We start from the raw sequence: 14699 nt of genomic DNA on the forward strand, positions 1-14699 counted from the left end.
TTGACATAATGTATCTCTAATATGCGCCACTTTTGGAAAATGTTTTGTGTACGCTTTTTATTTGTGGAATTAACACGTAGGGTGATGAATCCAAAAGTTTACATACATATACCATGCCCCACTACTACTTTAAAGTTGTACTGCATTTTTGAGATGGAGCAATGTTTGTGTGAATGGTCATAGAGGTCATAGTTTAATTGTGGATCCTTGAAATTTGATTTCCTGCATGTTGCTGGCCTGTCAGACTCTAGTGATTCCCTTAACCCATTTATAAACAAACACTCGATGTTAATCATGTTGTCATATTGCTCATTACTAATGCAATACAAGTTGGATTTAGCGCCATGAATCTGTCAGCACAGGTTGCTGATGTCGGCAACATTTTGGTTTGCCAGTGCATGTCAGAATGACAAATGCTGGTTCAACCAGTTTGCATAAAATCAAACCAGTTTGAGCTCAGAATGGACTTACAAAACTGGAAAATCAACCCAACGCTACCATTTTCTGACATTAGACCAAATGTTTAAATGAATGATCAAGTAAAACAAAAAATCTAATTGAAAGATGTACTCCTGGGAATACCTGTCTCTCTTTTCTACTGTTCACTAAGCTGTGACAGTAAAATATCATTTTTTTCTTCTCTCCTATTAACAAAGATAAGCCATGTACAAACATTCAGGTTGCAGCCTCTCATTGTTAGCAGGGCTGACCGCCACTTTCACCAGTTTGTCATCATCACAGTTCATATTGGCTGTCACCAAGTAACGTTAATTCCACGAGTAAGTTGACATCAGGCCAAAATAAAACTTGGCTGTTGTCGACTGTTTAGCTCTCTGCAAGCTGGTGTCTGCACCCTGCCAAAGATTGTTTATGAGGTAAAAGACGCATCACTCTGTAACACCATTGAAAAACCATGTGTATCTGTAGTTACAACAACTCCATCAGAGTAATATGTCTTCTGTCTAGCTAATCCCATTATGTGAATTTCAAGAATTCTTCCAGCTGTAAACTGTTATTCATATCATGTGGATAATTTAAGCGTATCTGCATTTGAATCAATATCTTCAGTATATAGTAGCTCATGCAAAATATGGTGGGCTGATATTAGAAGGCTATGTTCATTATTTCAGTGTGTCAATTACATATTTAATCAACATTTAGTCAAATTTAAGTACTGTATGAGACTTCCTATCAGCAGATAACAGATGATTAAGGACTCGTAATATTGGGATTTGGGCCAAAAACTTGATCAGGACGTCCCTGCAAAAAATGTGCATATGTGTGCATATGTGTGCGTGTGTGTGTGTGTGTGTGTGTGTGTGGAGGAGTCACATTCCAACAGCTGGCATGCCCAGGCCCCTGCTCAGAATGTGAGGAATCCCAGGACCTCTACAAGGGTGTGTGTGTGTGTGTGTGTGTGTGTGTGTGTGTATTTGATTTTCATATCTTTGACACAAGTTGCACTCCAACAAATGCTTTGCACTTTGCACACCTCTCTGTTCTCACAAAAAAAGCTAGTCTGCCTCACCAGCAACATTTCCACTCACGCAGAAATTACCTTTGTCACGTTTAGTTTGCCCATACGTAACAGCTAAAACCTCCTATAATCCCACAGCTGGCAGATGTAACTTAACCTAATGAGGATTGTGAGAAATAAGGTCAACAAACAATAATCCATGACATTTTCATGCTTTGTCTTGAGTAAGAAGAGATGAGGTCACAGTGGGTTGAGATAACACAGAACAAACCTTTGTCAAATATTCTTTAGTAACCATCTTTGAGCTCGGCTGCCCAGCGGAGGATACACACAGAAAAGTTGCAGCTGCAGTAGAACATTTGAAAAATAGATTACTTTTCTGTGATTATCAACTGGGCTGATTTGTCTTGATTCAGTAAGCACAGCAGGATAATACCAAGGCAAAAATTGTCACTTGCTGATACTATTTGGCCCAGGTCTATAATGAAGTAAGCAGAAGTTGCAGACAGGAATAGGCCTGCAGTGGCTCTCTGCTATATTTCTCCTCCTCTGAGATTAGACTGTAATTGTCTGTTAATGTGAACCAGGCCATTCTGTGCTTGGTAGCTCTCCTGTGAACTGCGGCTTTGCACGATACTGTATCTTATGCACTTTTTGCTCCGCCCAACCCCCCTTCCTCTGTTCACCCACCCTCGCCTGTTCACATGTCCTGTGGCACTTCCGCAGTTCATCCAGGGAATTACATGATGACCCTAATTATCCACTTGTACTTCCACTCTTGGTCACCCAACCATAGCATCATTGCCGTGATGGCCATCATACCTTTCTGCTTGGACAGAAAACTGTGAGGATAGCCAAGGGAATATGTGACTGTTTAAGGTGGAGGGAGTGGATTTATCTCTCTTACAGTTGTCTATTTGTCAGAAACTGTACTTTAACTCTTTAAATGATTTGTCATAAATGTAACCACAACAGTAGGGTAGAAGGTTAATATCAGCCACAAGCAAAGTTTTGGCAAATGTTGGTGTTGGCTCACATAGTAATTTAGGGCGGGAGGTAACAAATTAAAAGTAGTTGGGGTGGTAAACCTGTGTAAATGTTAGGTAATGGATGTTTTGTCAAGAAATCCCATAACTACTTTTTTTTCACAAAAATCTTTCGAGAAAAGGTTAATGCTACAGCATTATCTTGTGTGAGTCCCTTCTACCATTCTGTGTCACCTCTTTAAATATGGATGTTTTTTGTTGGTCTGTAGATGCAGTGCAGGTGAAACTCTTCATGGGATCATTTCTTTCTCAACAGCATCAAGTCTGTGTCACTCACGGCACGGGTTGAATCATTGATCTGATCAAAATCAAAAAGGGTGATGAGAGGAGGAGCTGCTGCAGAGGCAGTGAATGCAAATTTTTAGAGCCAGCGCAATTTGTAATATGTTTACTTAGGGTTAATTTGACAGTTTCCCTTTCATTGCGCATGGCATTTTAGTGCTCCAGCTGTGCCCAGATTATGCTCTGCACACTAAGGGTGTGGTGCAGTGCATAACTGAATGGTATATTTATTCCAATAATGGTCCAGCTCCAAAAATAAAAAAATCAATTCATGGTTGCAGATGTTTTAATCATTGCAGGCCACCAAAATAAACAAATGCGTGGGAAATCCTGTCTTTGGTCATTTGTAAAATTACTTATGTTTCTGGAAGTGAAGCAACATTAAGGTGCATCACTAGCAGACATTTGTTGACTTGACATTTGATGCAAATGCTCCTCCCTTGTTCTATATATATTTATTTATATATACATACACATAAAACTCAGGAAACAAGTAGTAATAACAAAATAAGTATGGAATCATTTCATGCCTTTTCATTAATTAAATTAATTTCATTTATTTTTTGTATCTAATTATCGAGAGTAGTATCAATTAGAGTATAAATAAGTCTTGATAAGCAGTATCAGTATCATGAAAATCCACCACACTCAGGAATCAACTAGAAGTAGTATTCATGCTGTACACACTTCAAACTTAGTTAGAATATATGTGCAGTGTGGAGTTGGAAACATTTGAGGCATTGATGGCATTGCCCAGTTATTATTCCTGGCTATTCATTGGTGCTGCCTGCCTAGTAGTGCATCTCTTGGCTCTCATTGGTTGAGGCAGGCTTGTAGCATGCTCAGTCAGCACTTACTGCGAGATAGACATGGAAAACATTTATCTAAAAACATTGCTTTTCTGCCCTCTGTCTCTCTCACCTTAATTACCCCAGTATCCCTCCTCCTTCTGCCTCTTCATTCCCATCTTCCCTCCCTCTATTTTCTGCCACCCCCCTCCCTTGCAGTACTATCTACTGTATGTTTTTCCACCCCCCCTTCGCTCTCTCGCTCTCTCTCTCTCTCTCTCTCTCTGTCTTTCCTCTAAGAGGATTGGCTGCCTGCATCTACCAACATCTGTGTATCACTGTCCTGAGAGAGCAAAACAGAGAGGGGATGGGGGGTGTTAGCCAGCAAGATAGCAACACAGAGCGCAGGCGAGGCTGAGTGGCGCTCTCCTTTTCCTCCTCTTTGACGCACACACACACACTCTTTTTTTTTGTACACGGCACGCAGGCACACACACAAACAAACACACACACTCAGCAGCAGACAGCCGCAACATCCGCATCGCTGGCTGCCCACCCGCATCCCTCTCTCCCAGTCGTTCTCTGACGGAGCGCACTCCTCTTTCTCTCACTTGCTCTGTCCGCAACGCCTCATCCTGCCGTCCTGTCCTCCCTCTGCTGTCTGTCACCGTGGCGACATATCCTCTGCAGCCATGGCGACCAGCCAGCAGGATTCAGGCTTCTTTGACATCAGCATCAAGTCTCTGCTCAAGTCCTTAGGAGGGAGTGAGTACAGCTAACACATCACAGTTGTTGTCGCTGGTATGCCCAAACAAATCCGTGATGCGGCTTGCCCTCGTATCCGACCGACTAATTGTCAGTAGATCCTGCAGTGTACAGACTATGCTTATTTTGTTTGTGTATCTGTGTGTGTACGTGTGTGTGTGTGTGTGTTGGAGTGGATGAGGCAGCATGCAGCATGATCCACACTGTCAATATTTGGCAATGTTACGTAATGGAATAATGGAAGACAAGGGGTTGAGAGAGAGGGAACTGCTCCAGGGTTAGTGGAGGGTAAATCTGGCTCCTCAGCAGTTTTCTATATAAATTATACAGCACATTACTCAGCGAAAGAAGAACTCAGTCTTTGACTTTGTTGCAATCTTTGTGCTCAGCACTGAAACGGAGTTTTGTTAAAAAAAAACTGTCAAGCTCAACAAAATGTTGAGCTTGTCAAAATGTTGACATGCGTTATCATTCAGTCAGCCCTACTACAGGTGCTGTTTACGGTCCAAAAAACGTGAATCCTTTAATCAGCTCCTCAGTCAGTGAGTCAGTGTTTACCAAACGGAAGGTAAAGATAGTGCATGTAACTGAGGCAGTCTGGGACGAACGCCCAGCCGCATCGTCCCAGACTGTCACCAACTGGACATACTGTACTTTTTTTACCACTTTAAGCTATGGGCTCATGAACCTGAGACATTACAGTAAGCAGAAAGCACTGCCATATTATTTTACCCCTGGGACTTTAATATAGTCATCACCATGCGGCCTGGAGTATACCTTTACAGTAACATCGATGTTTTCTTGATATAGAGGATGCAGAGATCAACCAGCAGGCTCGACTGTCGTATTTCATATATTGACTGAACACTGCTTGTGTTAGCTTTTTAATTTTATTTTACATAAATGTTTGTGCACTTTTTTGAGTACTTTAACAGTTATATGGATGCCCCTCTGCTCTGTTACCTGTGTGCCCCTTAGACACTATAAAAATGTTCTGGTTTGTGTGTGTGTGTGTGCTTGTGCTGGGGGGGTTTAGCAGTATAACCACGTAGAGCTCATATTTTAGGCGTGTGCTGAAGGTTACTGTCAGCCGGGGTTATTTTGGTGTAAGGGTTACAGAGGAATTGCAGGGGATGTGTTGATGGCTCCCCCCCTCACACATTTATGTGTGTGATGTAATAACAAAAGAAATCACAGGGACCAGCATGAGATAGCGTGTGTGTTTCTTCATTTAAACTCTGGCTTGTTAGATCTATTTGACCAAATTCAGTCATGTAGGTTTGTCTGCTCCAAAGTCATTATGATGAAGGCAGTCAGAGCGATTGAAACAGGCTTGATAAATCTAAGTTACATTTGTGATTTCAAGCAGTTAAAGTACTTGAAATCGCTAGGTAAATAGCTGACCTCATCAAGTTCAGCTTGCCATCTCATGCCAGCCATACTGAAATAATCCTGTGTAGACTTTTATCAACTATGCTAACACACACTTGTTTCAAAGAAGCTAGTTAAAAGAACAACCCTGAATCCAAATGTAAACAAAAAGGGTCAATATAAAAACACAGTAAACTGTAAAGTTATTATGATTCTGCAATTTGTTCATGTCTGCGATCTCGGTCAGCACATGGCTAGAGGAGGCCTTTTTGAAATTATAATCATTACAAAACACACAATTGTCAAACTCTTCGATTATACATGTGACTAGATCTGTGATTTAAGCGCACAGATTTACCACTTAAGGCTGTCATAACTAACCGACTGAAAGACCAACAGTTACACAATGAAAATGCCAGGATACATTAATCACACGCAATGAGAGTTTGTCAGCTGCCTTCTCTGACAACATACAGGTTTAGTTCTGCTAGGTCTTGTCGAGGGCAGTCGGTGTGTTTTTTATGGTAATTGTGTGCGCTTTTAAAAGTGACTCATCGCAATCCACTTTACTTAGACTCTGCCAACAAACTGTACAAGCTGTACTGGAGTGATTTGTTCTTTTACAAGCCAAGAAAAGCCATTGTAATGCTTAACCAGCCCATGTTAACATCCAGGCCTTTATTTTAACCTCCATATGACGACTTATGTTTGAAAGCTGTGTTCTTTATGTGTCAGGGTGTGTACATGTGTGTTATCACGATAGTCATGATTCATCACTTCAGTACACTTGTTAGTGGTATGACGTGATGGATGACAGTAAACCTGAATATTGATGTAAAGTTGTCTTTAGATCAGGCCTGCAACTTACAATGTTTTTTTTTTGTGATCAGCTTTTTTGTTCTTTTCCATCTGATATATAAACTCAAAGCATAATGAAAATAACAACAATACAATACAAAACAAGTACACCCCGTTTCCACCCCATCCGGTACCCAAGGATCTCTTTAGAATATTTTGAGGACACATGGATCCATAATTTTGCATAATGTATGTAGAAATGGTTATTCTACATTATTCCTTGATTTTATCTGCCCTCACTTTCAAGCTGAGATAGCACCAGCATCACACACTCTCGCCACTGATAGCTCCATATTATTTCATTTCAATATATATGTTAATCCACTGAGCCTTTGTAACTGTATGAGGAGATTTCTGTTGTAAAGCAAGAATCTTTTTTGGCAGCATTGATCAAAACATTGATTCAAACATGTTAATTCTAATGAGGACGAATCAATTAAAAGCAGCACATTGGATACCATAACTACAACTACATCCAGGACATCAGATAGAGTAGCACACGCCGCAAAAAATTCTCACTAACTTTGTTTTTGTCAGTTCATCTGTGTATTATCTTCTTGATCTATTAATCATTTTGTCGGGAAAAAATGTAGAAAATAGTGAAAAATTACCATTAAAATTTCCCAGAGTCCAAGGTGATGTCATATTTTGTCCAACCAACAATTCAAGACTCAAATTATTAATTTTGCAATTGTGTATGACAAAAAAAAATGTGAAAAGCTCTCTTTTTAGAAGCTGGAATCAGGGAATGTTTGTTTTTCTTTCAAATGTGACTAAAACAGAACAAAATTTTATGTCCATCGACTAATAATTTAATTGACCTATGCCTATAGATATTTTCTTTATATGCTCCCTGTCTCCTCTGCATCATCTCTGTTACTCTTCTTTTTTGGCATATTTATATCTACCTATTTCTATCTTTCTATCTGTCTGTCTGATTCTGTCTTTCTGTCTTTCTTTTTCTTTCTGTCTCGCTCAACAGAGTATCTTAAATACACCTTTTATGGTATGAAATTTAATTCAACCAAGGTAGACTTGTATTGACTAGACATGGCAGATTTCTGCTGATTCATCTCTTAACATGCTGACTCATGCAAATTTCTACGAGGGTCCCGGGAAGCGCTCTGGTGCGCTCCATCGACAGCTTTATCGGACACCATTACGTCTTCCTTCTCTCATTTCTTCTCCCCACTGACATGCAAAAGGCCCCCCCCAAACACAAGCATGTACACATTCATACACACACACACACACACACACACACACACACACACACACACACCTTAAATTCATGTCACAGAGAAGCTTTACCGGATTATCTCTGTTTAGAGTCGACCTTGCATTCACTGAATTAAATCAGTGCCATTTGCTCTGTAGTTTAATCACATTACTTAGTTTTCCTGATTTGTCACCGTTTGCCCCGCAAAACTTTTGCTTAAATGCGTACATGTTTTTGTGTGTGTCTGTGTGAGTTGTGTGTGTTTGCATGTGTGTGCACTTGTGTATGAGTAGGGGTCAGTGGGAGTGGTGGGTATGTAAGAGATTGACCTCCAGTGCTCTATATATAGCGCCTCCCTCCTCCCCTCGCCTCTCTCTCGGGGCAGTGTTGAAATTCCAACCCAACTCTTCTGGTCAGATCTCCACAAGGAGCAGACTTTACTTAACTGCTACTGACAACTAAAGAACAGCCACAGAGCAGCTCTCAAAGTAGCACTTTATTTCAACACAACTTTCCGATGCAAGGATTCCGAGGACACGGGAGCTGTCGTACCGCAAAGTGATGGCAGGCCGTCGTCGGAGCAGGAGCTAAAGTCGAAACTGATAGTTGGTCTTTAGGCTCATGTCGCTCTCAAGCATGGGGCCCTATGCAACCTCTGATCCACCCAAGCCTCTGCTGGAGCCGTACAGTGGAATATTTTTCGACCCCTGTTGGTAGAGTTCACTCACGACGAAACAATTTGGCTCTGCTATTTCGAGAAGATACTTCTTTGACACCATCCCTTTCACTGTAATTGCAACGCTCGCAACTCGTAGGCATCAAGTGGTCTTCATTTTGGCGGATTTAACCTGGCTATGGCTCTTCCGGTCTGTGGATACAGCATATCTGCCTGCTTCATTTGGATTGAATGTGGAATACAGCTGTCATGAGTTTTATCGCCTCAGGCACATGTCTTTCACTTTACCTGCCTTTCATTTTCTGAAGGATGGAGCTTCACACTTTTAGCTTTGGATAAACCTGCCGAGTGCCAAAACCAGACATGATTCTGATGTCTGTAGTTACTGTCATGGTGGAATAGTTGGATATTAAAGACTTCTTCTGTGCTGCTAATCTCCCCACAAGGAATTACTTTTATTTGTCAATCATGGGAGTTATATTCTTGTAGACTATTCAGCTACCCCTCTTCAGCCTTCTACCCTCTCCCAGCATCCCTCCCCTCCTCCATCCTCCTGTTTCTGCCCATTTTACCCATCCTTGTCCTTCTGTTTCTTGCACCATGGAAGTGCCAACTAAATGGAGCAGGGCTAGTGTCATCAGCTTCATCAAGGGCCTTGGTAAGCGTGCAGGCGTGTGTATGTGCGTGCGCATTCATGTTTGCCTCGTTTTGGTGCTCAGCTTTCACACAAACAGGTTGCTGTCTGAGGCCTGGGGGCCTGTCTCATCCGGGAATTACTGTTTACATCTCACCTCTTCAGTAAGGTCAGGTCACGTGGTCACAAAAGGTCAGTTAGACCTGACCTGAGTGGTTAGCTCACACAGACTATACAGCAACTTCTGGGAATTGCTCTGGTGAATTATTGCTTTGTTTTACCTTGGGGAAAGAAGTATTTTATGAACCTGGTTCTTGCATGTTTGGGGAATCAAATGTTTTTTCTTTCTTTGTTACAGCAGTTGTGAGCATTTTTTCTTAAACTGCATTGGTAACAATAGTCCTTAGTGGATGCACAATTTCCACAAAGTTTTGCTGAAGATTTTATAGTGCATAGTCACCGAGGCCGTGGAAATTTGCTTACAGTGATGAGTTGGTTCTATTTTGAGGGCATGCCAATATTCCTAGAAACGCCTGGCAGGAAATACCCTCTCCTTTACTATATCTCTCTGTCCGTCTGTTGTCTGTCTCTTACTCAAGCCCCTTCTAGACTCTAAACACTCCCTGTCTGTCTTTTTTCTGTCTGTTATCATTATGTCTTGCGAGAATTGATTGTGCCCAGTCTCCCTAATGATGTAATCAGAGGGGAGAAATGAAAACATGGACTGCCCAGTGAGATTGTGAGTCCATCTGTGTGCCTGGAAAGTGTGCCCTGTCAGAGTTTTGACCTTACAGAAAGAAATGATAATGTTCTGATGTGGACAAATTCTGTTTATTTGTTTAAGTAATAATAATAATTATAATAATATTTTTCATTTACATAGCACCAGAAACAGGAATGGGATACATAGGCCGCGATACAACAGAAAGCCAAACAGTCCTACTGGAAACAGGCGAGAAGAAACTAGGGTAGAGTTAGGATAAAATTATGAGGTTTATTGAAACAAGCAGCTGTATAGAAAGCATGACGGTCGGTGTCTCGGCGGTACAATGCAGGGAGGGTTCTTGCATGAAGATTGGCAGTTTGTATTGTAGCATTTGGACCTGCAGCAGTCATTGTGAAATACAACTCACTGAGACAATTAAGGTTCTTAAAAACCATTTACGTCAGAAATCTTAGCCCTTGTCGGAGTCGTAGCTCAGTCAATTCTGAATACACAGACATCATCCTCATATTTTTAGATTGGGTTCAACTTACATTTCATCTCTGAAGTCCACCATAAATAAACAGCTTTAAATCCGCTCAGAAATCACAGAGAAGACGCTCATTATGAATGCAGAGCTTTAAAAATCATCTCCCTTTTAAGTTTTCTTCAGTATGAAAGTATTCCAGTGATCTACATCCATAGATATATTGCAAACAGGAACTGCTAATAGATATTTGTGCACACATTTTGCCAAAAAGTAAACAACTTAAGTCTAAAAAGTGGCACTCAATGTATAAAAGGAGTTGGGCCAGTGTAAAAAAATCAAACCAGTCTGATAATAAGCCAAACATTGCACCAGACTGATTTATCAATTTTACCACTGGGTGTTGTAGTCAGGGCAGCTACTCCCAGGTGAAACAAAATGAATTTACAAATTTCAGCTTCAAATATAAAATTTTGCTATACTGAAGTATTTTTAGTTATATTTAAGACCAACTCTTCGATGCATTGTCACGAAACCCCCAAAGAAAACATGAACACAATGTGTGCTGTGCGCGCAACACCCCGCTTCATTTTGCTGTTGTTGTATTGAAATGCGCATGCCCATCTAAAAATGTAATAGTGGTTTTCCCCAGTTAATGAATATTAGGAATATTTTTTATTTTTATTTTTTTGGGGCAGAGGGGTGACACAGCAGACTTTGGAAACCCCTGACTTACTAAGTGACCTGTCCTGACTCTCCAGCCTCTCCAGTGGGACTGAAGCCCCCCCTCCCGCCAGTCAGTGGAACCTTGGGAGAGAGGAAGGGTCCTGTCGTCATGGCGCCTGTCAACGTGGACCCCGAGAGCAAGCCAGGAGAGTTTGTCCTAAAAAGCTTGTTTGCCAACTTCACCTTGCTCTCCGAACGCAAGATACGCATCATCATGGCAGAACCACTGGTGAGTGACTTTTCATCTGTATCTTGTTTTCTCATCCCGTCTCTCTCAGGTTACAGCATCGTTTAGGTTTACGTTTGATCTGATTATGTTATGCAGAGTGGCTTTTATGACAGTATATGTTCACTTATCTATTTTGTGCAGAGGAAGTGATGCCTACAATGTGCCTCATTACTAAATAATATATCCTCAGCATTCTTGCTTAAGTATAATGTACCCTAATTCAGAAAAGGCCTTTAAAAAGTTTTGATATATGTTTTTTATGTATCTGCCTATTTATCTTTAGGGTCATATTTGAGCCTAGGTCTTTTTTTTTCTATGATTTCACAGAGTGAACCAGTGAAAAACTCCTCTGTTCAAACCGTAAAGCTCTGTTTTACATATAAGCAAACCTAAATGGTGAATGTTAATACCTCATCTTTTTTTTTAGAAAGAACTAGATGTTTTCATTTGCGTCTCACAGTGAAACACACTGTAGCCTTTTTGCAGTCACTGATTGCTGGCAACTACCAAGGTCTTTGTGTTTCATCAGTAGTGCACAATGCTACAGTTTATTATATTGCCCTTTTCTCATATCTTTAACCTCTGATGCATCTCAGGTCCAGCTACAATTTGGTGACACCAACACAATTTTTATTTGAACAAAAAATAGTCATTTCCACATACGTTTTTAGTCTCGTCAAGCACCCAATGTTTGTTTAGAAATGAAAATAGAGTGGTGCAATTTCATCAGAGCAGATTCATTGTTTATCATGTAGATGCCTTCGATTCACATATTTGCGTCTTTTCTGCTTGCAGAAATAACCAAATATGTGTGACGCACTGTAACCGACACCAGAGTCTCTCATATTACCATTTGCATGTAATATGTGCCAGAATCTGCTTCTTCAGGTTTAGAGGATTTATCAGAGTTTATTTGGCTTTTCAAATAAATCCAAATGTCTACACACTAATGTACACTAATGTATAGTGGTATGTGGAGGTTCGGCCTTTTAGGGGTCAAAATTAGTCATGGGATGATGGCCCATAGCCACAAAAAGTTACTCAGTAGCCACCAAATATCCCATGTAGTTGGTCCTCTGTGGGAGATTAAGACTGTCTGTCTCAATAAGATTATTGATCAAAATAAAGGTTAAATAAAAAAAAAATCCCACTCTGCGAGCCTTCGCTAAGGCAGTGTTACAGTTCCACCCCTGATTAACTCGTGCCGTTAAGTTCAACATTCTTCCAAAACAAGGAACTCGTCATCTGCACGCTGCTGATATGTCAGGGCTACTGAAGTACGGGTTTATTAAGCCTCCTAAAACTGCTAACGAGATCCCTACAGACGAACCTAAAACACATAAGACATACTATGACATAATTTAAAGGCAGTGAAAATTGAGAAGTGAGTGGAAGCAGGAGTTTAAATGGCTAGAGTAGGACACATCTAAGGACGTCATGTACTGTGGCGTTTCCTAGCAGACATGCATGACTCATGCATAATGCTTGAAGGGATGGAGAGCAAGCATTTATGAGACAGAGGCATGGAGAGGAGGCTAAGGTGCAAAAATAGACTTGAATAAGAGACTATGAGAGAATATATGCACCCTTTTTTTTTTACAAAGGTCTTGAGATTTCTATTTAAATAGCAGAATTAAATAAAAAATTCAATATCTTTTTTGAAGTATCAGTTAAGGAAGGCTGTGTTTAGTTGCATAAATGGCCTTTTCTGTATTATTTTTACACAAGTTTACGTTTGGACATTTGCATAAAAATAGTGACATCTATCCCTTTTAACATCTTTTAACGTCTAGCCTTTTAGCGCAGTGTTTGTGTATGTTTGTGACACGTCAGGCTGAACACCTGGAGTTTCATGAAAGGACCATAACAAGATTAAAGCCTAAGCAGCGATTTTGATACCAAGTAATGAAATAGATTCTGTGCTTGTTGTAGGCACTTAACCAATGATCACATTTACGCTTAGCTGAAAATGCAACACCAACATAGGTTTGAAATGTCTTCAGTAGTTACAAACTATATATCTACGGGCTGTACATGTTGGAAAAGCATTTTACACAGATTCAGATGATGTATTGACACGTTGGTCAGTCTAAGTTTTGTTTACAACAGTTTTTAGTCATTCAAGTTTCCTGTCTCAGAGTTTCAGAACAAAATGTCGACCTGTTCTTGTCTCTTTTGACATGGAGTCTTCCCTTCTTTCTGTCGTTATCTCGCAGGAGAAGCCACTGAACAAATCTCTGCAGAGAGGGGAGGACCCACAGTTTGACCAGGTGCGTGTACCTGACGTGAACACATCATACCTGTCCTGAAAAACTTTTTCCTCTGTCACTGTCTCTTGCTTACTTTCACCTGCTCTTCGTCCTTCTGTCTATATAGTTGATCAGCAGTATGAGTTCTCTAGCAGAGTACTGCCTGCCGTCTATCCTGAGGACTCTGTTTGATTGGTACAAGAGGCAGAATGGCCTGGAAGACGAGTCCCATGAATATCGACCAAGGGCAAACACCAAGTCAAAAAAGTGAGGGGACGCAAATGGCACACACATGTACTTATGTAACTCTTCTCTGCATCCACCTGAGATGTTGTTAGAGATCTGTAGGTCTGAATTGTCATATACAGGTACAAAAAAATTCATGGTCAAAAAACAACAAGAACATAACCAAACCATCATGTCAGATGTACAAGACTTTTTCACAACAGTTTGAAGTTTTTTGACAACCTTACGTTACCTTTAGAGGCAATAAACAATAAGCAATAGTATCAAAGACTTAGGCCCCATTTATACCTTTACAGATATTTCTGAAAATAAATATTTTTCCTCTCTTTTTAAAGAGAAATTTCTGTCCATATGACTTTCATTTTACAAAATAGCTCTGTCACTAGACAGGGTAAGGACACTAGAACTGTATTTAAACCTGCCAGACAAACAGCATTCAAACAAAAATTTAATACATTACTGTCATTAAATAAATACACACCTAAAGGACACAAGCACGACAACTGATCTAAACTGAAGGTGTTGTCCTCTTTGTATAACCTTGTGTCCAAATCTCAGACAAACTGCACATTGAGTATAAACAGCTACTTAGTGGACCAGATGGTGCCTACAATTAATTCATTAACAGAGTTTAATAGAAACAGATTCTCATATGTGACACATTTGGGTGCTGAGTACAGAGTTAAAAACACACTCTCATACAGAATCAACACTGTTTTAGTTAATTTTACAACTAATGTTTCTGTTTCTTTATTTCCGTCTGTGTGTTACAGTGATGAGCAACAGAAGGACTACTTATTGGAGCGGAGGGATCTGGCAATAGACTTCATTTTTTCTCTAGTGCTTATAGAAGTTTTGAAGCAGGTGAGTCTCAATTTACAGCTTGAATAATAATTCTGCGCTGTTGTGTGTCTCTTCAAAATTATTAGCTTGACTTGGTTTG

The 14699-nt window shown here is 40.3% G+C and overlaps 1 protein-coding gene across 6 annotated transcripts in view; it reads left to right on the forward strand.

Annotated features, from left to right (window-relative positions):
• Positions 1 to 14699, forward strand: part of fryb (furry homolog b (Drosophila)) — a 64477-nt gene that overhangs the window by 3076 nt on the left and 46702 nt on the right. For 4 of the 6 annotated variants that reach the window (XM_088088001.1, XM_088088002.1, XM_088088006.1 and 1 more), the window contains exons 2-5: positions 11068 to 11261; positions 13478 to 13531; positions 13638 to 13777; positions 14530 to 14620. In XM_088088001.1, the coding sequence (XP_087944127.1) occupies positions 11068 to 11261; positions 13478 to 13531; positions 13638 to 13777; positions 14530 to 14620 (479 nt within the window). Of the gene's footprint in view, positions 1 to 3975; positions 4359 to 8198; positions 9141 to 11067; positions 11262 to 13477; positions 13532 to 13637; positions 13778 to 14529; positions 14621 to 14699 lie in introns of those variants that run through there. The other 2 variants (XM_088088004.1, XM_088088005.1) reach the window with 2 other exon arrangements.

Source organism: Plectropomus leopardus, chromosome 15, assembly GCF_026936395.1.
Source record: "Plectropomus leopardus strain MGB_pleo_1.0 chromosome 15, ASM2693639v1, whole genome shotgun sequence".
Lineage (NCBI taxonomy): Eukaryota > Metazoa > Chordata > Actinopteri > Perciformes > Serranidae > Plectropomus > Plectropomus leopardus.